At 42.2% G+C, this 25,112-nt stretch overlaps 1 protein-coding gene across 5 annotated transcripts in view; it reads left to right on the top strand.

The window, feature by feature from the left end:
* Positions 1 to 25,112, top strand: part of eps15l1a (epidermal growth factor receptor pathway substrate 15-like 1a) — a 109,188-nt gene that overhangs the window by 24,780 nt on the left and 59,296 nt on the right. For all 5 annotated transcript variants that reach the window (XR_006371816.1, XM_044128358.1, XM_044128361.1 and 2 more), the window contains 4 exons: positions 1,451 to 1,576; positions 6,897 to 6,956; positions 7,605 to 7,847; positions 15,376 to 15,533. Coding sequence is in view for 4 of the 5 variants with exons in the window: in XM_044128358.1 (XP_043984293.1) it covers positions 1,451 to 1,576; positions 6,897 to 6,956; positions 7,605 to 7,847; positions 15,376 to 15,533 (587 nt within the window). In the remaining variant the exon portion in view is untranslated. The remainder of the gene's footprint in view (positions 1 to 1,450; positions 1,577 to 6,896; positions 6,957 to 7,604; positions 7,848 to 15,375; positions 15,534 to 25,112) is intronic.

Raw genomic sequence — 25,112 nt, 5'->3', positions numbered from 1 at the left:
GACACCAGAGAACTTAGCAAGAATATTGTTGGAGAATTTTTTTGTAACTTTCTTCAAATGATTGTCTTGAAATAGTATGTCTTCATTTTGCGTTAACCTCCGCAAACTTCTCACAAGTTTGCTGGAGTTTTGGTTCTTTCCTTCTGATCAAACTTAAGGTTTATAGACCAGCTGACGTACATGCGCGTTTTCAGTTCTACCTACTACTTCTCAATAGGCTTGAGATCAGGCCGTTGTGATATAAAGCTTTTTTCCACAATGTCGTATTGGGGTGCTATAACAATACCCTATAATTGTCATAATTATAGCATTATTTTGGCATAATTATGGCTATACTTTTGTGTTAGCTTGGCCATCACAAAGGCCATGCCAGAAAATGTACTTTCTTGTCTTTAAGTGACTTTATGACAACTTTGACTATATATTAAAGATCATTTTCCATTTGGAAGACCGATCTGTGCTCAAGCCTATGCCTTTATGACTGATCTCTTTAGATGTTACTTTAATAGTTCTACATAATATTCTTTTCTCATGATGTCATCTATATTATGAGGTTTACCAGTTTGTCCTTTCCCTCATAGTCAGGATGGTACAAGCATCTCTGTTTTTCCTTCAAATGTAACAATGATCAATATGGCCAAACAGTTCCACTGTAGTTTCATAGACACGGAACATGTCTTCAAAAATGAAGGTGTTTGTTCCTGTGTGCATTTAGAAACTGCTATCTGGCTTTTGATGTAAAGGCTTCTTTCTTGCCTCTTTGGAGATAACACACATTTCAATATGGATACTGACAATGTCTTACCAGCTTCAGCCAGCATCTTCACAAGGTCATTGGTTTTTGTTCTGGGGTCAATCTGCACATTTTGGACCAAAATACTTTCTTTTCCAGAAGCCATGGTACAGCGTGCTGGAGTTCTGCTTGTGTTGCTATAGGTCAGTGATTTAGCAACCCTGGTCCTCAAGAAACACTGCCCTGCATATTTTAGATTTTCCCTGCTTTAATACACCTGATTCAACTGATTGCAGTTCAGCAATTGCCTGTTAACCTGCCATCATTTCAAATCAGCTGGGCTGAAGCATGGAACACCTAAAATGTGTAGGGCAGTGTGTCTTGAGGACCGGGGTTAGGAAATACTACTATACTACCAGACTTCGCTGGCCCTTCACCAGCTAGCTGGGCTTTGCTGGGGTTACTAGGTGAGGTGCAGTGCTTGCTGATTTGTGACATTACACCCAGAAGGTTTTTGAAACAGCACATTTTCCAGACAGAAAAATCCCCCAAAAAACTCACTGGCCAAAAACAAGAAAGGTTTTCTCTGATTTAACTTCAGAAAGTGAGCAAATGGTGAGGTATATGTCCTTATTTGGTGTAGCTGGTTTCACCTTGATATATAAATATATATGTAACCAGTTGATTGTCTGAAATGTGGTGTTCTTACCCCTTTAGCCTGAGGAGAAGAATAAATTTGATGGGATTTTTGAAAGTCTGGTGCCCGTCAACGGCCTTCTGTCAGGAGAGAAGGTCAGACCAGTCCTCATCAATTCCAAGCTACCTCTTGATGTCCTTGGCAAGGTATATATGGCAGTTCTGAATAGCTTTAGTTCTAATCTATTTGGAGTGTCCATTCTATGGAAAGACATGTTTAAAAGTCACAATCAAGGTGGAAGCCCATCCCTCGTGGCATGGAAGCAGCAGCTATATACTGGCTGATCAGACCATGAAGACACAATAGAGGTAACTAAACAGAATACAGTCACTAACAAAAAATTACAGTACAGCTAAGTTTGGCTAAACTAAACACCCAAAAATAAAGAAATAAAATAAGAAATAAATTGTGCATTCTTAGGTCTTACTGACTTAAGAATGTGGCCATGGGTTTGGCCATCACACTAACCTTCTATGTAATTTTCTGTGCAGTGGTTTCCCAGCTAGGCATTGAAAGCATTTGTCTTTAATGTATTAATGACATTAAAGGCTAAAAATAAAAATTACCTTATTTTGCCATAGATGTACAGTGGGGAAAAAAGTAATTAATCAGCCACTAATTGTGCAAGTTCTCTCAGTTAAAAAGTTGAGAGAGGCCTGTAATTGACATCATAGATAGGCCTCAACTATGAGAAAACATATTTGGAAAATCACCTTTTCTGATTTTTTTCCCCTCCCCTCCAGGGGGTCTTTTGTGGGCTCTAGTGTCCCTTATATGACGGTGGGCTGACAGAGGAGGGGGAAGAGGGGGGAAGACATGCGGCAAATGTTGCCGGGTCCGGGAATCAAGCCAGCGACGGCCACGTGGAGGGCTCAGGGCCTCCAAGTGTGGGCCGCGTTATCGCCTACGCCACCACAACACGCCCCCTTTTCTGAAATGAAAAAAAATGGTCAGCATAGAAGCCTTCAGGGGGGATCTAGATTCAGCAGGGCCTGGAGAGAACACTGGGTAAATAATGGCAGGGTGAAGATGAGAATCCTATTAAAGGTGAAATCAAAAGTTATCTTACGGTTTTGCGGTGAGAACCGTAAGAGATTGTAGGGATGTTGGATTCTGCTGGTGAGATCATTCTAGGTTTCAATAGTCCATGGAGTTTGACTTGAAGGAGTTTTGAACCAGGAGTTGCTTGCAGGATCTTTTCATGGAAGAGCAGGCAGGCAGTTATCACTGAGGCTGGAGAATGAGAATGTTCTCAGGTAAGTGGACAGCCACCTGAATACACAGGGGACACACAGGTAAAATAGCTTTGGAAAACACAGAGAGAAACTTAGATCTCAGAGGGCTTGAGATTACCAGAATAGATTAATAATCAGGCGTCAAACGCTTCTCCAACACTTTTTTATATCCAGGAGTCTGCTGCCAATTGTCTACAGTTGGCAGCAGCAGCTCTGCTCTCTGCAGCAAAGATCCTAAAGGAAACAGGAGGTCTCACACATGCACACAAACACTTACGCAGCCTCACCAACACCACCCCCTACCCCTCAACAGCTGCCACCTGGCAGTCAAGCCGAACAAGATGGCTAAGTCTTCAATAAGGGAAGGATTCAAAATAAATGAACGAGGAACCCAAAAGCATTCCTTGGGACCGTATTCCTCCCAGTTCACTAAATATTGGAAGCCCCTGGCCCGACGGGTACATCAAAAATCTTCTTGACCAGCTTAGCCGGATGTCCATCAATATCCAATGCTGGTGGAGGAGGTTTGGAAGGTGGACATAATGGACTGGTAGCCACAGGTTTGAGCAAAGAGACATGGAAGACAGGGTGAATCTGCAGGCCATCAGGCAGTTTAAGGCAAACAGATGGGGCTGAGGACAGATTGAATTTCAAAGGGACCAATAAACCTGGGCGAAAGCTTGCTAGAAGATGCTTTGAGGTGAATGTCCCCAGTGGAAAGCCAAACCTTTTGTCCAGGTTGATACAAGGGTGCAGGAACCCCTTTGCGGTCAGCCAGACAGCAATTCTGAACAGAAGTGCGGTCTAGAGTGGCAGAGACATTGTTCCACGTGTGCCTACATTTGCGAATGAAATGACGAACAGAGGTGACAGACAATTCTTTTTCATCAGCGGGAAACAATGGTGGATGATACCCCAATGAGGCTTCAAAAAGGGAGAAGCCAGTTGCTGAGGAGACATGAGCATTGGGCGCATATTCCACCCACAGAAGTTGTGAGCTCCAGGAGGAGTGTTGGAAGCACACAGACAACACAATGTAGATTCAAGCTCTTGGTTTATCCTCTCAGTTTGGCCATTGGTTTGAGGATGAAAACTCAGGGCCACATTGGCATCAAGGGCATTGCAAAATTCCTTCCATAAATTGGAGATGAACTAGAGACCCCTGTGTCAGAGGACTTCACATGGAATGTCATGAAGGCGAAAGACGTGTTTCAGGAGGAGTTCACCTGTCTCAAAAGAGGATGGCAACTTCTAGAGTGGAACTAGGTGACAGGCCTTAGAGGCTGGATGGCTTATACCAAAAATCAAGGGCCACATGAGTCCAGGGGTGTTTGGGTATAGGAAGGGAGTGAAGAAGACCACTCGAAAGCTGGCAAGTGCTCCTGGCGCAGACAGGACAGCCCAAAATCCAGCAGCCTGCTGATGAGCCAATTGTCTACAGCTGGCAGCAACAGCTATCCACTTTCTGCAGCAAAGAACCTAAAGAGAACAGGAGGCATAAATACTCACGCAACAGTTCCCAACAGACAGAGGCTAAACGCTTCCTGTAAGTCTTCATAAGTCTGGCACACATTGTAGCTGGTATGTTAGCCCATTCCTCCATGCAGATCTCATCTATAGCAGTGATTTCATATGGGCTAGAGATCTGGAGACTGGCTTGGGCACTCCGGGACCATGAAATGCTTCTTACTAACCCACTACTTTGTTGCAAGGGCAGTGTGCTTGGGATCGTGGTCACATTTAATCTTCAATGCACTTGCTGTTGGAAGGAGGTTTGCACTAAAAATCTCACTATACATGGCCCCATTTATTCTTTCATGTACACAAATTAGTCGTCCTGGTCCCTTTGCAGAGAAACAGCCCCAAAGCATGATGTTCTCATCCCCTTGCTTCGATCAATTATGGTGTTCTTTGAATGCAACTCAGCACTGTCCTCCAAACACGACAAGTTGTGTTTCTACCAAACAGTTCTACTTTGCCTTGACCATATGACATTTTCGCAGTACTCTTTTGGAGCACCCAAAAGAGTACTGGGTGTGCTCTTTTGCAAACTTTAGACAGGCCCGGGTATGTACCAGCTTAAGCAGAGGAACATATTTGACGCTACAGGATTTGAGTCCCTGGCAGCAGCCTTTGTTATGTTAGCCTCCACAGTGACCTGAAGTGACCCAATTACAATTTTTTTGAGATAATGTAACCTGTATCTGACCTTTTCATGATAGTCTGAAAAGTACAGGTCAGATTTTTTTTCAAATGCGACCCAGGCCACTTGAATATTCGATACGTATCCGATCTTTTCAAATGTGACCTAAATCCTAATGGCCAGAACTTTCCTGAACATCACTGATACTCAACAAATGTCCCTATTCTGCATCCTGATATTCACAAGTGGGAAGAAAAACAACAAGTATGATAATCCATACTTGGATTACCTAAGTAATCCATACACAGGAAGATACCAAAACATATAAGTTCAGATATTAAGATATGTGTAACAAATATGAGATGCCACAGATAAGGCCTGCTTAAGATGTTGAGGAACTATTCCAGTAGCAAATTGGCTACTGGAATAAGACATCAATGGGCATGGGAAGAGAATAAGGAACTGTTGGAATGCTGCAACTCTGTTAACCCTAGCCAGTGGGTTACATGAAAAGACTGTGGGAAACATGGATGCTTCGATACCAACAGTCTAAACTAACACTAAAAAATCTAGTAGTTCAGTGTTCCAACATCCACAAATGAAAATTTATTTTAATATTAGGAATCCAGGAGATGCAATACATAAATGGTAAGGAGCTAGGACACAAGGTCACATGGAGGAGATCAGAAGTTGCCACTTCCTCCCACCCTCTGCCCACATCTCAGTGAAAGCTCTGTCACCTCATTGCCATTGTTGATACTTTGGCGCCAATCCTGCACACCTCCCATTGGCGATGCATTTGGGAAATCTTCTAAATTACCTTTAGTCCAGTTCAGTATGAGTCCAGTGGCAAGTTTTATGAAGTTTTGCCAAAATCTGACCTACCAGACAGGAGTCATTGTCACTTCCTGTTTTGTGGCGAAACAGGAAGGACTTTCTCTAGGCTTTTGAACATACCATTTGTGGTTATTAAGAGTTAGTGGATAATGTTTTAATTTTAAATCATACACAGGGAGAAGCTGAAGGAATCATCCAATAATGCTCAGTTTCTTCTCTGAGCTTTGGTTGCCTGACTGAATATTTCTTGGTTAAGCTGTCACCATTCTGATTACTCACCTCTAACTGTTGGGAACTGGGGTTTATGCTCTTTGTGGGGATCTTCTGTTTGCCTGCTATTTCCCTTGTCATCTACTAGATGGTGCCTATCGGCTGCATTTACCTGGAGGGTGTGCCTGCTGTCCGGATTCAGCGTGATCAATTACCTTGTCATCTAGGAGTATATGAGGAGTGGGCTGCCAACACTTTGACACCTGATTGTTTGCCAGTTATGGTACTCTGAGCCTCTATGCGTCTGCTCTCTGAGTTTTCTAAGATTATCTTGAGCGATACTTTCCTGCTGAATTGCCCTCAGGTATTTTCTTGTGGCGCTTTGGATTCAACCCACTGTGTATCTTGAGTTCCTGGCTTTCTGGTTTCCCCTCGTGATGCAGTAGATCTTACCCAGTGGTTGCCTGAGTCTCTCTTCACCTCAGGTCAGCTGTAGAATCATTGACAGTTCCTGGTTTCTTTGCTGGCTATCGGGACCACTCCTTGCTTCTTCTCACAAGAACTTACCTGTCTGTCCTTCACCGCAAGACTCTTCCATCTACCTCCAAAGAACTCTCTGTCAAGATCACACTGTAACTTGGATTATCTCAAGATTCCCTGCAAAGAGACCACAACCCTAAAGACCACAGTACTTCTCCCCCTGGTAGAAGCTAACCACTTCATCAAGTAAGATCATTCCAGTTCCTCATAATTCAACTTGTCCAACTTGCCATCAATCTCACCATCTCTCTCCCACTGTCTTCAGAGTTCAGAAGACTCCGGCTTCCCGTCCACAGGAGAAGAATCACACAATCTTATATTTCATCATTATTAAAATAAACTTTATCTATCTGATTTCCTGTTCTCCTCATTGTGTTCCTAATCCTAAAAGACATGACACTAAGTCTTTTTTTCTCGTCTTTTTCTTTTTACAGTTTTGCTTTCAACAAATTTTAATCCCGGATCTCATTGACTCTCCTCCTGTTTATTTCACATCATTAGGTTTGGGATTTGAGTGACATTGATAAAGATGGCCATCTGGATAAGGATGAATTTGCAGTGGTGAGTATTACTAATGTCTTTAACTTACAAACAGTAATTATAATGGGAACAATGGCGGCAACGGTGGTAGGAGTTTGTCCCTCAATCAGTGAATTGCTGGTTCGATTTCTGTTCTCCTGCCGTTGTGTCCTTGGTCCCACCTTGCCTTTCTGGTGGTCAGAAGGGCCAATGACACAAAATGGCTTCTGTCAGACTGCGACAGGACAGCTGTGGCTACTATCAAGTAGCTTGCAATCATCAATGTGTAATTGTGCCCATTGAGATCTGTTTGATATAAAAACGGCATAAATAAAATTGATAACTTTCATGTTTCTTCAGAACTTTTAGAAGGGGGAAGGGCAGAGTGAGAAAAATTGTCAGTATGTCCTCCAGCAGTTACATGTGTGACACAATGACTACAGTGCCAGCTCAGGATAACCCAAGCTACTCTAATAATAAGCTTTATCAAAAAGTATCAAAGTTTTTAATCTTAGTTAAAAACTGTATATGAGTGTCTTTGTTCTTATGTACAGACATTTTGACAGCCCTAAAGGTTTTTTGATACTTGTGCCTATGTGTAGACTTGAAGCATTTTTTGATGTCTGTGGTGCATTTGCTGTTACAGAAAAACTCTTTATGCAACTATTAAAGAAGATTATGTTCTTTCAGGCCATGCACCTTGTGTATCGGGCCTTAGAGAAGGAGGCCATTCCCGCCCTCCTCCCCTCTGCCCTCATCCCTCCATCAAAGAGGAAGAAGAGCCTCTGCTCAGTGCAAGGTCCTATTTCTGGACTACCAGCCAGCCCCCCACCACTAAAAGACTCACTACATTCCACACCCTCCCATGGCAGCATGACATCACTCAACAGCACCGGCAGCCTGTCACCCAAACACACTCTCAAGTCAGGACTGGTAATAAACTCTCTCACACTAATGTACCAATACTAGGCACCATAGCAAGTAAATGTACATTAACCTTTGTGACATACTTGACTGAACAAAGAGAAACAAAAACTTCTGTGCATTATAGATTGTAGTGAACATTGCAATCTTCACTACAACCTATAATGCAAGATTGCAGTGAAGATTGTAAATGAGAGCAGCAGGCAGAACTAAATTAAGCCCATTATAGAATAAAAGCAAGCAGATAGTATTTTATTAATTGCTCTACATTTTTTAAGTGCAAATTGAAGATTCTGTCTGTAAAAGGTGCCAGACAACAAATCCAATTATGCCTCCATTATGAAATCTGTCAGTTTTCTATTGTATAAAGCTATACAACAGAAAACGTAAGTAACTTAACTTAAGTAACTTAAGTAAACTCTTTAAAACTTAAGTAAAAAATGCCACTGAGTTGTTTGTGGAGCTGTATTGCCTATGGAACTACCTTGGTCAAACTTCCAAAAATGAACTGCTACAAACCTTCTGTCAAATGGATCAGAAATGTAATGTCAAACAACTGGGAAAGAGGAGGGAGAATTGATATTTGTTTAAACACTGCAAATTACAGAAACAAAAATCCTCTTCTGCACCATGAGATATAAAAACTTAAATTAAACAATTTTAAATAAAATAAAAATAACAATAGTTGTTGATGTGTGAGCAGAGCATTTTACCACGAAGGATTAAAGCAGTGCTGAAGGTGAAAGGCGGTCCAACTCGGTACAAGCAAAATGTACCTAATAAAGTGGCTGGTAAGTGTATTACTGGCATAATAATCAACTCTAGCTGAGCAACCCTAGGCGCAGCTAGACAGGCAGGAGAAGGTGGTAGTTTTTCAAAATAAAGTAAAATTTAATGTTTTATGACATTTAAATTCATTTCAAACTCTGATTATGGTTAGTAAAAGTGCAGAAATATAGAATATATTTATGTATATGTATATTATGCACTTTACATTGTTTTAATAAATAAGAACAACAAAAAAAGCTTAATTCTGAAGGTGTGGGGCTTTCATTTTGTAGTGGTGGTGCGCCGCCCGCAGCATAGAATTAGATCGAATAGATCGGCTTTTATGGATCGACGCATTGTCACTGATACCCAATCTAGAATTTTTATAATATTGGGATGATGCAGATATTAACAGCAAATCGGTGCAGATCTAATTTTGAGGCAATTTTCCACTTGTGTGACAATATTCTGGGTTCAATCTGGGTTTTGCCTTAATCATGTGTCATTCAGGAGTCAGACTTGTGTACTGTGTGAACACAACTGAAAATATAGTGCTGTGTATGCTCAGTAGTATGTAAAGAATTTGATTTATAAGGACCTAGAACAAACTGCAATCATGGCATTTCAACAATACAGCACAGCAGTGATTGTCAGTCAATGAAGGTCTTCAGACAGAGTTTACCTTACAAATGTTTTGGGTATCACTAATAGTCTACATATAATAATCAGATCCCCAAAACATTCAGGTGCCATTTTTGGTATGGTATTAAAAAAATTTTTTTGTTGCTTTTCAAATTGTCTTTTTCCTCTGAATTTTCTGTTTAATGTTTTTCACCTTTAGATGTATGTTGAGCATTCACAACTATGGAGAATAATTTGGTCAGTGCTTATAGAACTTTTATGTTGAAATCTGAGATGCACAAGATTAAGAAACAACACCTATGTTGTTCTGTTGAGGGAGGCACAACATAACAAAAGAATAAACAAATGCAAAACGTTAAGCATCCTATGCAACAAACAATGAGTGACTATTTAAATGACAAAATTAACTAATTAAAATCAACTTGAAACAACAAAGTCTCCTCCCTTCAGTCTTTTATAAAAAGCAAACAGTATGCAAAAGGCAAAGAACTTTGCACAGTTTTTCCCCACAAAACAACCTTTGATAGTTCATTAATGCTGTTGGTTGCAAGTAATGATTGCTAAATAATCACTAGCTAATGCTATACTTGTTAACCAGTATAGGCTATCAATTTTGTTTATCTATGTTCAAAAGTGGGTAGTACATTTACTTAAGCAAGTTTTTGTGAAAAAGGTACTTATAAGAGTAGTTTTACTGCATTCTACCTTTTCTTTTACTTGAGTAATATTATTATTGCTACTCTTACTTGAGTAGATTGAATTTGTATTTCAAGAAATACCCATTAGACCAGGGGTGTCAAAGTCAAATGGACGGAGGGCCAAATCATCAAAATTTATACATGTCACTGTTTAGGGCCGGACTGATCAATGTCCGCCCTCAGGATCGAACGGGTTGTGAGGATCGGACGGGCGGGGTGCACAGAGGATCGAACGGGTGGGTGGGGGCAGAGGATCGAACGGGGCACAGAGGATCAACGGGTGGGTGGGGGGCACAGAGGATCGAACGGGTGCGCTCAGAGGATCGAACGGGGGGAGGTGCATCTCGCATTTTTTCAGACCGGGTGCCGGCTTGCGGGCCGGTTCTAATAATAAATCAAGATCATCCCAGGGGCCGTAGAAAATCTTCTCGCGGGCCGGATGTGGCCCGCGGGCCTTGACTCTGACATATGTGCATTAGACACTGGAAACATTAGACTCTTAGATTTCTGCAACCTTTGAGGTAATGTTTAGGTAAAGTTGAGCATAATTCATCAAAATTTTATACATGTCACTGTTTATATTATTTTATTGGGTTTTTTAAATGATGGTTGTAAGAGCTTTGCTCTACTTCCTCATGGGGGCAGAGTGATCTTGCCATGGCATCATGTCAACTGAGTCTAAGATAGATATTAAAGGCTTTATTTAGATTGTGTCAACATGAACTCTAAAGTACCCACTATAATTACCTTATCAATATTTACTACTAAATAAAAAAGAAATCTGAGATATGACCTAAAAACTTAAAGTGCCTGGTCAAAGATGACACACAACAAAAGCTGTTTTAGTGCTTTGCAACTCAGATCAACATACTGGGCTTTATTGGTTATTCACTCCATTTTGTTATTGCTTTCGCCCAATAAGTTGAAAGTGTGAAGTAAACTCTTGGCTCATCAACATTGTCAACACATCACTTTTAATTTAATTGTTTAAGTATTGTTAATGTCTTCCAATAAGACATCATTACCTAGTTAAATTTCCTGTCAGTTATAAAACATTTTTACATAAAAATCAGTGGACTGCTCTAGCACCCCTTCCACCAGGCTTAGCAAGTTTTCTGGAGGAATCCCCCAGAAAACAAGAACATACTTTGGGTGTATTTTAGACCTGTTGAATATGCATTAATTTTGCTTAAAATAGATGGTTCTACTGTTTTGTGAATTTCACTCATAAATAATATTTTAGGGATAAAGTAACTTGTTCTTAGAAAAACGTAAACTTTCAAAAATATATCTTTTGAACAGGTGTTTGAAGGAAACCAAATCTCCTGGATCATTTCACTACAAAGAGCCATAAGTTCCATTGCTAATTGACAGTCGATGCTGGTGGGTGAGGTTATTGTAACGTAATGGAACAACTTTTGGTAACACCTCCAGGTTGTTCTTCATGGAAATAATTCTTCTGAAACTTTGAAAGCTGTTTTCTCGCTGATTTTTTTTTTTAAATTGTGGAAGAAGGGAAGTTGTATTATTTAGGAGAAATATATAGCTCTGTGTGAAAAGTGATTCCTCCTAAACTATATAACTGGTGTTGTCATCTTCAGCAGCAAAAACTGCAGTCAAGCATTTTGCGCTAACTTGCAATGAGCATTATGGAGGAATTTTGGGATACTCATCTTTGCAGAATTGTTGTAATTCAAACCTCAGGGCTCTGGATGGGGTGTATGGCTGCAAGATCTCACTTAAGTAAGAAAGGCCCATAGAGATTAAACACTTAAAATTAATCAACAAAACCTTAAATTTTATTCTAAAAGCAACAGGGAGCCAGTGAAGGGTGCGCAAAACCAGGATAATAGATTTACACCTCCTTGTTTTCGGGCATTTTGTACGCTCTGCAGTCGCTGCAGGGAGCTCTGGTTCAACCCTAAGTACAAAGAGTTACAATAAACTAAATGAATGCATGAATAGCCCTCTCAAAGACAGGCAGAGGAAGATTTTATCTTAGCAAGGTTCCTTATCTTAAAACATGTCCCTCCCACCCCCTGGAAATATACAATATATTGGTAGTTCAGGAGTGTGTATAGCCGAAATGTTTTTTTAAGTCATACTGAACATAAGTCCAATTTTCGAACATTAGTACAGCTTTGAAATAAGCCTTAAGCCTGACATATATCTTTCTATTTCTACAAAGAACCAGAGCGTTTCCTGGCCACAGCCAGACTGACAGCATCGACTATGAGGAAGACATTGTTGCACTGGAGTAAAAGAAAATTGGCACAGAATTTTTGAGAAGATGGTATTAAATACTCTACACCTACAATTATATATGTATTAATGTTTAAGTGTGCTACGCAATCAGTGTGTTCCCTTAATGCTGTTATGTTGTTGTCAGCATATCTAAGTAAAAATCTTAGAGGAGATTAATTCTGGACTCCCAGCATCAGAGTGGGGCCACCTACCCCCACTCTGATGGATGAGGTATCTGTGGTGAACGATGTCATCCAAGGTTTCTCTAGAGGTGTGTTACATTGATCAGGGGCCTCATGCATAAAAGAGTGTGAGGTTTTCACACTAAAACTTGGTGTACTTGGTGTAAATTTAGAAAATGCAGCGTGCAAACTAATTCAGATGCATAAAGCCGTGCACACACACCTTTTCTTTCTAAATCCTAATTTGCAGGAAATTGAGCACAACTGCTGGTCCGCCCTGTCACCACCCATAAATATATAATTAATATAAATACCTAGAAGTCTGTCACCAGGTGAAGCAATAACCATGGCAACGTCCTGGTTTGTAGCAGTATAAATATTTCTAATAGTAATAATAACTATATATTTGAGTTAAAAGGTGCTTTCATGACACGTAAGGTCACCTCACAAAAATAAAAATAATACATTTTAAAGAAAAACAATCCAAATAAAAAAAGAATTGAAATAAAGAGATCATGCAAATGCCTGTTTGAACAGCAGAGCGTTCTGCCAGGATTTAAAGACAGGCAGAGAGTCAGAGAGTCTTTGAGTGAGGAATGTGGACGTTTATTCTGAATAGTGGAATCATGTGGATAAGTTGTTCATTTACAGAATAGAGATGCTTTCTGTCCATAAGGCGCATTTACAAAGCAGGCCTGGCTCGACTGAAGGATGACTGTAGCTGGACCGGTACCAGTACCACACGGCTCCTTCTTTAAGTTCTGCTCAGAGCTCCAGGATGATCAGTCTGGATTAATCTAGACGCTCATAAACCCTCATCAACATTTCCCAGCAGATCAATATGATCTCTGATCAATCGCTCCCTCTGAATCCTTCTCTTGGTGATGTTCTCCATCAGAGCCAAAGCTCTCCTCATTTACGCTGCACACCTTTGCACAGCTACTTGAATCTCCACACCTTGATCACCTTAAAATAATCAAACCTGTTTGGAGTTAATCTGCTCATCCAACCCTGTTTCCTTGTTCAGTCACAATGAAATGACCCCATAGATGCATTTCATGCTCTTTGGCGTACAGACCAATGCGATACATCCTTATGAGACAGAAACTGAGGAAAAGTGCTATTTACATTCTTGTGAGGTTTTCACATCCTTTTATTTTTATTTTGTGTGCGTGTTAGCTTATTGTCGGAGGATAAATGCGGTCCAGTTTCATAGTTTACGTTTAAACAATAAAACATTAAAGTCATAAAATAAACATCAGGTTTGGTGCTTCTTGGTCTAAATAACTGAATCTAGTCAGATTTCAGTGTATTTAGGTGAGTTCTGACGTTTTGGAGTTTGTTGTGGCTGCCACACATTTTCACACCAGGGAAAGAGTGTTTGTATATTTGAGCAAACTTTGACACAAAGTTAATTTTTATACATGCTTACTTGTGCGTATAATATGAGGCTGCACATTTTTTTGCCACTCATGCCACTTTATGCATGAGGCCCCTAGAGACCAACCTGAAGCAGCCTGGTGGAATTGTTTCAACAAGTACCACACACTGCACTTGTGTGGTACTTGTGTGGTACACATCCGCTTTATGGGTGGAGTTCAAGAAAGACCCCATTGCTGAAGAAAAGACATAAAAAAGAACACTTGATCGTCGCAAAAGAGAACCTGGACAAAACTTAAGCCTTCTGGACAACGTTTTATGGACAGATGAAACAAAAGTGGAGCTTTTTGGTAATTCACACAAACAGTATGTTTACAGATGGCGCAATGAAGCCTTTAAAGAAAAAATACCACCATACCAACAGCCAAGCATGGTGGAGGATCCATAAAGACTGAGGGGCTGCTTTGCGGCATCTGGCTCTGAAGGCCTTGACCATATCACAGGCATCATGAAATCAGAAGATTATCAAGCAATTCTAGAGCGAAATGTCTTGCCCAGTGTAAGAAAACGTGATTTGAGGTGAAGATCCTGGGTCCTCCAGCAAGATAACGACCCAAAGCACACATCAAAAAGCATGCAGGCATGGTTGAAAGGGAAAAAATGGACTGTTTTAAAATGGTCAGCAATGAGTCCTCATCTCAATCCAATTGAAAATCTTTGGGTGGAGCAGAAATCTGACATTGGAAAAAGGAACCCTGCAAATGTACAAAGCATGAGCATACTACAAAAGAAGTGTGGGAGAAAATGCCACCCGAGAAGTGCAAGAAGCTTATAGATGAATACAAGAAACGTTTGGAGGCCGTCATTGCTGCCAAAGAGAGTGCATCCAAATATTAAAGAGGGGTGTCAATAATAGTGCTGGTTTTCTGTTTTGTCCTCTGGAATTAAAATATCTATGTTGCAAATTAAATTAATTACTTTGAATTGCTTTGTCAGCAGGATCTTTCAGTCAGAAGTCCAAACATTTTGAACATTTTCATTTATTTCTGAACATATTCACGAGGTTATGCAAAACAAGAACAAGTGCCAATAATTTTGAGCAGGGCTCTACCTGGCGTGTTACCTTGATTCTTTGATGCATGTTTAAGATATCTTTTAATCTCATGTGGCAAAACACCTGGGTGGACCAGGCTCCACCTTCAAGGCACATCTCCTCCTTGGAGCTGGATCATTACAACAGATGATTATAAGAGCTACTTCTTAGTAAAATGCTGGTAAAATTGTTCTTAAAGGGTTAAAAGAGGAGCAGTGTTATGATGACTTCCTGTATTTGGGGGTTTCAAAAGAAGCAGGAGTTTTTAAATTTTAAGGCATCAAATTTCTTTTAAGTCATATTTTACATATATAAATAGCATTTTCATAACAATTGAAGGGAACAGTTATAATAATGCCCCTTCAGGTTATTTTATTTGAAATACTAGACTTTTCTAAATAGTTGTGAACTTTAGCGATTGTTTTGTTCTGTATGTACAAACAAAACAAAACAGTGTTTTAGACTGATTGACACTTAGAAGTTCAAAAGATCATAAAATATGAAGTTACATGCATGTTTTCATGTTTTAGCATTCACTGAACTGGGTGGTGCCATTGTCAGAACGTGGTCGCTATGATGACATCTTTCTGAAGACGGACGCAGATCTGGATGGCTTTGTCAGTGGACAGGAAGTAAAGGATATCTTCATTCAATCTGGACTTTCTCAGAACATCCTTGCACATATATGGTAAGGATAGGTGGTCGCTATCGTGTGTTTGAAAATTGAATAGACACTGGCAGTCTAGCCCTCTCTACCAAGAAATTCCACTGTGGCAAATAACAGTTTTTAAACGTTATCTAAAAAACCTGGAAACCTGTTCATGTGAAGTAGATGAAATTTGGATGCTAGTTGGGACTTTAAGTCATATGTTCTTGCATTCTCAGTTATTTTCCGAACAATTTGGTTAAACTTGTAGTAACAACTACAACTACCATACATGCACCCTTCCAGACCCCCTCAAAAAAAGAAGAATATTATGAAAAAGTTTATTTTTTCTCACTCATTTCAGAAATTATTCTATAGATTATTTTGAATGAAGAATATTAAGCCTCAATTTCTTGTAGTTTTGATATAGTTTACAGATACAGAAAATCCTAAATTTGGTGTCTTACAAAATGAGAATATTATTAAAGAAATAAATATACAAATCCATGCTATAACACTCATTAGGTAGTATTAGGGTTATTCAATTAAGATGAATTGGGCTCTCCTTGGGCTGCCACCTTGTCATGGTGGAGGGGTTTGAGTGCTCCAATGATCCTGGGAGCTCTGCTGTCTGGGGCTCCATGCCCATGGTAGGGTCACCCAAGGCAGACAGGTCCCATGTGAAGGGTCAGACAAAGGGCAGCCTGAAGACCCTGATGATGTATAATAACTTTGGACTCGACGTTCCCTTGCCCGGACGTGGGTCACCGGGGCCCCACTCTGGAGCCAGGCCTGGAGGGGGAGCACGACGGCGAGCGTCTGGTGGCCGGGCTTTTACCCATGGAGCCTGGCCGGGCTCAGCCCGAAGAGGAATCATGGGCCCCACCTCCCATGGGCCCACCACCTGTGAGAGGGGCCAACGGGGTCGGGTGCATTGTGTTATGGGTGGCAGCCGAGGGAGGGGACCCTGGTGGTCCGATCCTCGGTTGCGGAAGCTAGCTCTTGGGATGTGGAATGTCACCTCTCTGGTGGGGAAGGAGCCGGAACTAGTGTGTGAGGCTGAGAGGTTCCGGCTAGAAATAGCCGGTCTCACCTCGACGCATGGCTCTGGTTCTGGAACCAGTCTTCTTGAGAGGGGCTGGACATACTTCCACTCTGGAGTTGCCCAAGGTGAGAGGCGTCGGGCAGGAGTGGGCATACTTGTTGCTCCCCATCTCGGCGCCTGTACGTTGGGGTTTACCCCAGTGAACGAGAGGGTAGCCTCCCTCCGCCTACGGGTGGGGGGACGGGTCCTGACTGTCATTTGTGCTTACGGGCTGAACGACAGTTCAGGTTACCCACCCTTTTTGGAGTCCCTAGAGGGGGTACTGGAGAGTGCTCCACCTGGGGACTCCCTTGTTCTGCTGGGGGACTCACGTGGGCAATCACAGTGAGGCCTGGTGGGGCGTGGTTGGGAGCGACGGCCCCCCCGATCTGAACTTGAGTGGTGTTCTGTTATTGGACTTCTGTGCTCGTCATGGATTGTCCATAACGAACAACATGTTCAAGCATAAGGGTGTCCATATGTGCACTTGGCACCAGGACACCCTAGGCCGCAGTTCGATGATCAACTTTGTCACCGTTTCATCGGACCTGCGGCCGTATGTCTTGGACACTCGGGTGAAGAGAGGTGCGGAGCTGTCCACTGACCACTACCTGGTGGTGAGTTGGCTCCGCTGGTGGGGGAGGATGCCGGTCAGACCTGGCAGGCCCAAACGTGTTGTGAGGGTCTGCTGGGAACGTTTGGCGGAATCCGCTGTGAGACGGAGCTTTAACTCCCACCTCCGGCAGAACTTCGAACACGTCCCGGGGGAGGTGGGGGACATGGAGTCTGAGTGGACTGTGTTCCGTGCCTCCATTGTCGAGGCGGCTCATCTGAGCTGTGGCCGCAAGGGTGTCGGTGCCTGTCACGGCGGCAACCCTCGAACCCGTTGGTGGACACCTTTGGTGAGGGAAGCCGTCAGGCTGAAGAAGGAGTCCCATCGGGCCTTTTTGGCCTGTGGGACTCCGGAAGCAGCTGATGGGTACCGGCGGGCGAAGCGGCATGCGGCTCGGGTGGTTGCTGAGGCAAAAACTCGGGTGTGGGAGGAGTTTGGAGAGGCCATGGAGAAAGACTTCCGTCCACCATGCGGCGTCTCAGGAGGGGGAAGCAGTGCAGCACCAACACTGTCTACAGTGGGGATGGTGTGCTGCTGACCTCAACTCGGGATGTTGTGGGCCGGTGGGCAGAATACTTCGAAGACCTCCTCAATCCCACCAACATGCCTTCCATTATGGAAGCTGCGCCTGGGGACTCTGGGTTGGGCTCTCCAATCTCTGGGGTCGAGGTCGCCGAGGTGGTTCCAGTTCCCCTGGATTGGCAGACCGGGGTGGTGGTCCCCCTGTTCAAAAAGGGGGACCGGAGGGTGTGCTCCAATTATAGGGGGGTCACACTCTTAAGCCTCCCTGGCAAGGTCTATTCGGGGGTTCTGGAGAGGAGGGTCCGTCGGATTGTCGAACCTCGGATTCAGGAAGAGCAGTGTGGTTTTCGTCCTGGTCGTGGAACACTGGACCAGCTCTACACCCTCAGCAGGGTCCTGGAGGATGCATGGGAGTTCGCCCAACCAGTCTACATGTGTTTTGTGGACTTGGAGAAGGCGTTCGACCGTGTCCCTCGGGGAGCCCTGTTGGGGGTTCTCCGGGAGTATGGGGTACCAGGCTCCTTGATACGGGCTGTCAGGTCCTTGCACGACCGGTGTCAGAGTCTGGTCCGCATTGCCGGCAGTAAGTCGGGCTTGTTTCTGGTGAGAGTTGGACTCCGCCAGGGCTGCCCTTTGTCACCTATTCTGTTCATTACTTTTATGGACAGAATTTCTAGGCGCAGCCAGGGTGTTGAGGGCATCTGTTTTGGTGGCCTTAGGATTGCATCTCTGCTTTTTACAGATGATGTGGTCCTTTTGGCTTCATCGGGACGTGATCTGCAGCTCTTGCTGGAGCGGTTCGCAGCCGAGTGTGAAGCGGCGGGGATGGCGATCAGTGTCTCCAAATCCAAGGCCATGGTCTTGAGCCGGAAAAGGGTAGAGTGCCTTCTCCGGGTCAGGGGGGGTCTCCTGCCCCAAGTGGAGGAGTTTAAGTATCTCGGGATCTTGTTCATGAATGGGGGAAGAAGGGAGCGGGAGATCGACAGGCGGATTGGTACAGCGGGCGCTGTACCGGTCCGTCGTGGTGAAGAGAGAGCTGAGCCAAAAAGCGAAGCTCTCGATTTACCGGTCGATCTACGTTCCCACCCTCATCTATGGTCATGAGCTTTGGGTCATGACCGAAAGAACGAGATCGCGGATACAAGCGGCCGAAATGGGTTTTCTCCGCAGGGTGGCTGGGTTCTCCCTTAGAGATAGGGTGAGAAGCTCAATCATCCGGGAGGGACTCAGAGTAGAGCCGCTGCTCCTTCACGTCGAGAGGAGCCAGTTGAGGTGGCTCTGGCATCTGGTCAGGATGCCTCCTGGACGCCTCTCTGGTGAGGTGTTCCGGGCACGTCCCACCGGGAGGAGGCCCCGGGGAAGACCCAGGACACGCTGGAGGGACTATGTCTCTCGGCTGTCCTGGGAACGCCTAGGGATTCCTCCGGAGGAGCTGGTGGAAGTGGCTGGGGAGAGGGAAGTCTGGGCCTCCCTTCTGAAGCTGCTACCCCCGCGACCCGACCCCGGATAAGCGGAAGAAGATAGATGGATGGATGGATGAAAACACATGCAAAGGGTCCCTGAGCCTCTAAATTGTCTTAGTAGGCTACACAATCAAAATGAAGACAGCAGACTTGACAGATATCCAGAAGGCAGCCACTGACACCCTCCATAAAACGCATATCCTACTGAAGAGTACTGAATCCATGCAAATTTATAAAAAATTTAGAGGAATCAGAAAATGTGGTAGGAAAAGTACATCAAGAAAAGGGGTAACTGAAGCACTCATTTCAAAAATCCTTTGCTACAAAGAGAAATTAAAGAACATCACTCTGCTTATTATTTCAAATTAAGCTAAAAATGCTCAGAGTAACATTAATTGGAAAGACTTGCTGATGGCAGGTCTTGACTACAAGACTACAGTAGTTAATAGTCTTGTAATCAGTGACTATTGTTAACAGTTAGTACTGCTAACTGTGTTAACTATAGTTACGAGTTTTTATAGGTGCCTTGTTGACTCTTGTAGTTTGGATTTTAATGCTGCTTAATAATGTAAAATGTTTAATTTACAGCGATTGGGACTGCAAAATTTGTACTAAATAATATGAATCTAGTTTTAAAGCTTTTTTTTTTTTTTTTTTTTTAAATGAAGCTTTTCACTAATTACTAAGAAGTGAAAATATACACCTGGGAGAACCCTACCGCCATTGCTTTGTCTTTGTTTCAGATGCATTTTAATATGTTAAGCTCGAGAACATAAAAATACATGCATCCAAGAATCTTCTCAGCTACATTGGAAGATCTTCTGACCAGGTGTAAAGAGATCTGGACAGAACAAGCTGTTCTTCTGGACTGGAGTCATTTGTGGAACCAGGAACAAAAAAGCTGCACACACTTCCTTATCAGCATGTTTTTTTTAACTAAAGGATTTGTCTGCATTTCATTACAGTTAAACTTCATTTTCCCCATTGTGTTTAGCTTTTTTTCATCAATCATGTTTCATATGAAGCCAATATTTTATAGTAGAATATTGTGAAGTTTATATCAGTTGGCTAACTTTTCTGGATATTTAGGTAAATGTATTGAAAGTACAGTTTCAAGAAAACATATGGTGAGGTGTTCCGGGCACGTCCCACGTGACCCAGGACACGCTGGAGGGACTATGTCTCTCAGCTGGCCTGGGAATGCCTTGGGATTCCTCCGGAGGAGCTGGAAGAAGTGGCTGGGGAGAAGGAAGTCTGGGCCTCCCTTCTGAAGCTGCTACCCCCGTGACCCGACCCCGGATAAAGCGGAAGAAAATGGATGGATGGATGAATGTTTTGGCACATAAGAAATCTTTCCAATTACAAGTTAATCATTTATTTAATATATATAAATGCATAGACGTAATTAAGAATATCGCCTCATGGACAAGTCTTGCCTTTTGTCGCTGGCAAGATGTAGGGCCGCCATCTTGGAGCGGTCAACCACTTTCTTCCAGTGTACATAGTACATTGTTTTATTTCTAAGGTAAGCTCTTGTGTCAGATAATCTAAATCAGTGTTAGGGAATAATGAAAACTTTTTAAGATAAGCCAGTTTGTATGCTTCCTGCTCCATTCTCCACCTTGAAATAGACAACTGCTGCACTAGTTTTCGTTGGTGTGTCTGAAACATCCCCTCCGCCCTCCCCCCCCCAAAAAAAACACACAATTCTCTTGTCTTTGCTGCTGAAAGAGAAACTTCAGTGTAGGGTCTTGGAATCTTCAAGCTAGTTAGATCTTTCAGTGAATCTCGGCAAATCATCCATTGTTCCTCCATCATGTCAGGAAGGCGAGAATCCCAGTCTACTCTTTGCTGTGTCAACTCTCTCAGAATGTACTTCCCTTGGATGGTCACAGGAGCCACAAATCCTAAGGGGTCATACACACTGTTTACCATAGAAAAGACTCCTTGATGTGTAAAGGGTTTCTCTTCTTGATTAATTTTGAATACAAGTGCATCAAACTCCAAGTTCTAATTTAGTCCCCAGCTCCGCTTTTGAGGAAGAAACATCTGAGGTTACGTCCAAATCCTTCAAGTCGTTTGCATGGTCTTCAGCAGGAAAAGCTTCCATAACTTCTCTGTTGTTGGAAGCAATTTTGTGGAGCCTCAAGTTTGAGTTTGCTAGAACATCCTGTGTGTTCTTCAGCAGACTGACTGCACCTTTTACAGTGGAAAAGAACTAAAGTGCATTGTCCACATAGAAGTCACAGTTGACAAAGTCTTTCACTCCAGGGTCATGATGTGGTTCTCCCTCCATCGCAGCTTGCCTAAGGCAGTAAGTAGCAAGTGCTGGACTGGGACTGTTTCCAAACACATGTACTGTCATGTGGTACTCAGTGACTTCCTGTTTAGGGTCGTTGTCCCTGAACCAAAAGAACCGTAGAAAGTTGCAAACCTTTTCTCTCACAAGGAAGGAGTGATACATTTGTTTAATGTCTGCAGTTATGGCAATGGCTTCTTTGCGAAACCTCAGCAGAACACCCAGGAGTAGATTGATGAGGTCAGGACCCTTCAAGAGAACATCAGTTAGAGACACCCCCTGATGCTTTGCACTTAAATCAAACATGACACAAATGTTGCCAGGCTTCTTTGGGGATTAGACTCCAAAAATAGGAAAGTACCACCGTTCCTGGTTTGGTTTGAGAGGAGGAGCAACTTCAGCATCTCCGTTTTCAAATATTTTTTCCCATGAAGGAGAAGAAGTGTTGGCTCATCTCTGGTTTCCTGTGTGTTTGAGAGAGTGGAATCGCTTAATAGCCTGCTGTCTGTTATCAGGGAGGTGCTGCCTTGGCTGTCTGAATGGCAGAGTAGCTACCCAACTAGTACTAGGATTCTTTTTTACTCCTTGTTTTATTATTGCCATGAAGGCAAGATCTTCAAAGGATGAAGCTTGTTTATTATCTTCACTGGTAAGTTGGAACACTGTGCGATATAGCTCAGCATCTTCTACCTCCTAGACATCTTTTGATCTTTTGGGACCATATCTCTCTTTAACAAGTAGAACACTTGGACAGGGCTCAAAAATGGTTGTATGAGCTTGTTCTAGAATGTTGGTGAAATATGTGTTTACACTGAATGGCTTATGAACACGCCCAAGACAGACCCTTATCAGCCCATCTTTCCCCCATGGTGCCTGACCTGGGTGTAGAGCAGATGAGTGTGTGTCACTGCTGCATTCAGTGGACTTAACAATATTTTGACAGTCTCTGGCAGTGTGTGCTGAGGAGTTGCAACACTTGAAACAGATGACATTCTCTCTGAGAAAAGTTTTTCTTTCTTCTAAAGGTTTCTCCTGAAATGCACAAAACTTCTATAAAGTGGGTGTTGTTATGTACACTGTAAAAAATTAATTTAGGGGGTTATCAGATTAACAAAAGAATATCATGTACTTTTAACTAAATAATTTCATGTTTCAAACAAAAACATGATACAATCATGTTGGATAAACAGAAAATTCAACAATTTCACGTTTATAAAATTTAATCATGCTGAGATAACATGATTCATTATAGTCAGACTGATATTGTGCTGAAGCCGAGTGAGATCATGGGATATCACGCGAAACAATCGTTTTTGTCTCAACTAGAATAACGTATCCAAGTTGAGATAACGTGATTCAATTTAGTCAGGTTCATTTCCCTCTGAAGAGGGTCTAGTGAGATCAGGGGATCACGAGAGATTATGCGACAAATTGTTTTGCTCCTGGGAAAACTTCAGAGTGGTTTTCGTTACACATTAAACTATAGATATTTATTTTCTCTGTAGGGCACTATTGGCATTTAAGAACTGCACTGATACAGTTCTTAAATTTCTTTCAGCATTTAAGAACTGTAAATAAAGTCGGTTTTTTAAAAAGACTTTTTTAAAGAAAAGTCCTTGAATTAATGTAATTAAACCATGAAAAGGATTTTCACCTGATTAAATAGCTTTCTTTCAGCATGAAACACGTTTGTTGAGCTAGCTTAATTTTCATGAGTTGGATCAACTTAATAATTATTGTGAAGGTATCACTGTAACATATGTTGGTTTCTCCAGCGTACTGTGGTGGTGCAGGGGTTTAGCACACTGCACGTTTGGAGGCCTTAGTCCTCGACGCAGACAACCCTGGTTTGACTCCCGGTCCTGGCGACCTTTGCCATGTCCTCACCCTGTCTGCCTACTGTCTCAAAAAAATATGAGCCACTAGAGCCGCAAAAACTCTTCGGATAAAAAAAAAGAAAAGTTGGTTTCAACTAAATTGCCATTAATCTTAGTCAAGTAAATTATTTGGTCCAAAGCGTTGCAAATTAGTTGGGCTGGTTCTTTTAAATTACATTGAGTCCAACTATAGTAAATGAGTTTAATCAACCTTAATAAATTATATTGAGCCAACACTTTTGCTTTAAATTGGAATAACCATAATATATTAAGTTCAGCCAACACTTAATAGAATAACCGTAATAAAATAAGTTGACCCAACTCATTTTATTTAAATTAGAATAACCATAATATATTAAGTTCAGCCAACACGTTTGATTTAGAATCACCCATAGAATAACCATAATAACATAAGTTGAGTCAACACAATTGCTTTACATTGGAATAACCTTAATAAATTAAGTTGACCTAACACATTTGCTTTAAATAGGAGTAACAGAATTACATGGTGCTGAAATAAAGCAAAGTAATCAGGTGGAAATCCTTTCCATGATTTTTTTATGTTCATCCAAAGAGGTATTTTTTTCAGTGTATAGGACACCTCTTATCTTGATCCTCCATGTTTTTTTTTTGTATCTGTTATCTGAGCACGCAGCAGCTGATATTTCGGTTTTGTGAACTGAGATTTCCCTTGTTCCGTTTTTCCATGGATGTCTTTGTATGTTAACTTGACAAAGAAGTTGAAGCTCAGATCATTCCTTATTTATGCTTGATTGTGGATGAATGAGACAAAGACTGAGAATGGGGGAAGGGTACACAATGTATTTGTTTATAAGAAGATCCATGAAAGAGCCATTTTTCTTGTATACCATAAGGTAATTTTTGTGTTATTGCATATGCACCTCTGGGGGTATCAAGATAAGAAAGATCTCAAACAAATTTTTCTCAATAGCTTCAGATGCACCATAACCTCTGTCATTGGTGAATTAGTTGAGTGAGCAGGCTGCTGGGAGTTACCACGTCGGGATGTGGGACGAGCTTCCATCGTGTTGTTGATGTCACATGGTGGCTGATTTGCAGTGGGACTGTGTGAAGGCATTAGAGAGTCTTGATTATCATTTTCTTTGATTGTTTTGTACTGGTGCTCCATCTGTTGAGATGAGATGGTGTTGACATCCAATGTCATCAATGGGTTAAGGCTTTTTTGCTGTGTTTTAAAAATATTAGCATTAGCAATATAAGATAAGGACCCAACAAAGACACAGAAACACAGGTGGCATTAAATACACAGAGGGTAATCACAGAACGAGACACACCTGGGAACAATCAAGGGGTAGGCAGGAGAACACGGAGACTCAAGGCACAGAAACCCCAAATAAACACACAGAAAAACTCAAATCAACACAGAAAAAAACTCAATCTCGACGGGAAGGTCACCGCTATGTTTTTCCTTCACTTGCTCCTATCACCGCTGAGTTAAATCTACTGCACTGCACAGAGATGCACAGCAAACAGGAGATTAAGTTCAATACTGCTAACGTAGCAACAGTAGCTCTTCCATTTCATGTCTGTTGAGGTTTTAATAAGGGGACACAGAAACTGTTTTGGTTGGTCCAGTTTGTGAGATGAGTTTCTCAGATCTCTGTGCGCATTAACTCTGGCTGACTAAGTGGACAAAGCATTTGATATGGTTTGATGCTTTGTGTAACTGGAAAAATTGTACTAAAAATAATGAAAAAATAATATAAAACCTGCGTGAACCT

This window comes from Gambusia affinis, linkage group LG10 (assembly GCF_019740435.1).
Source record: "Gambusia affinis linkage group LG10, SWU_Gaff_1.0, whole genome shotgun sequence".
Lineage (NCBI taxonomy): Eukaryota > Metazoa > Chordata > Actinopteri > Cyprinodontiformes > Poeciliidae > Gambusia > Gambusia affinis.
This window is presented reverse-complemented; position numbering and strand designations above follow the sequence as displayed.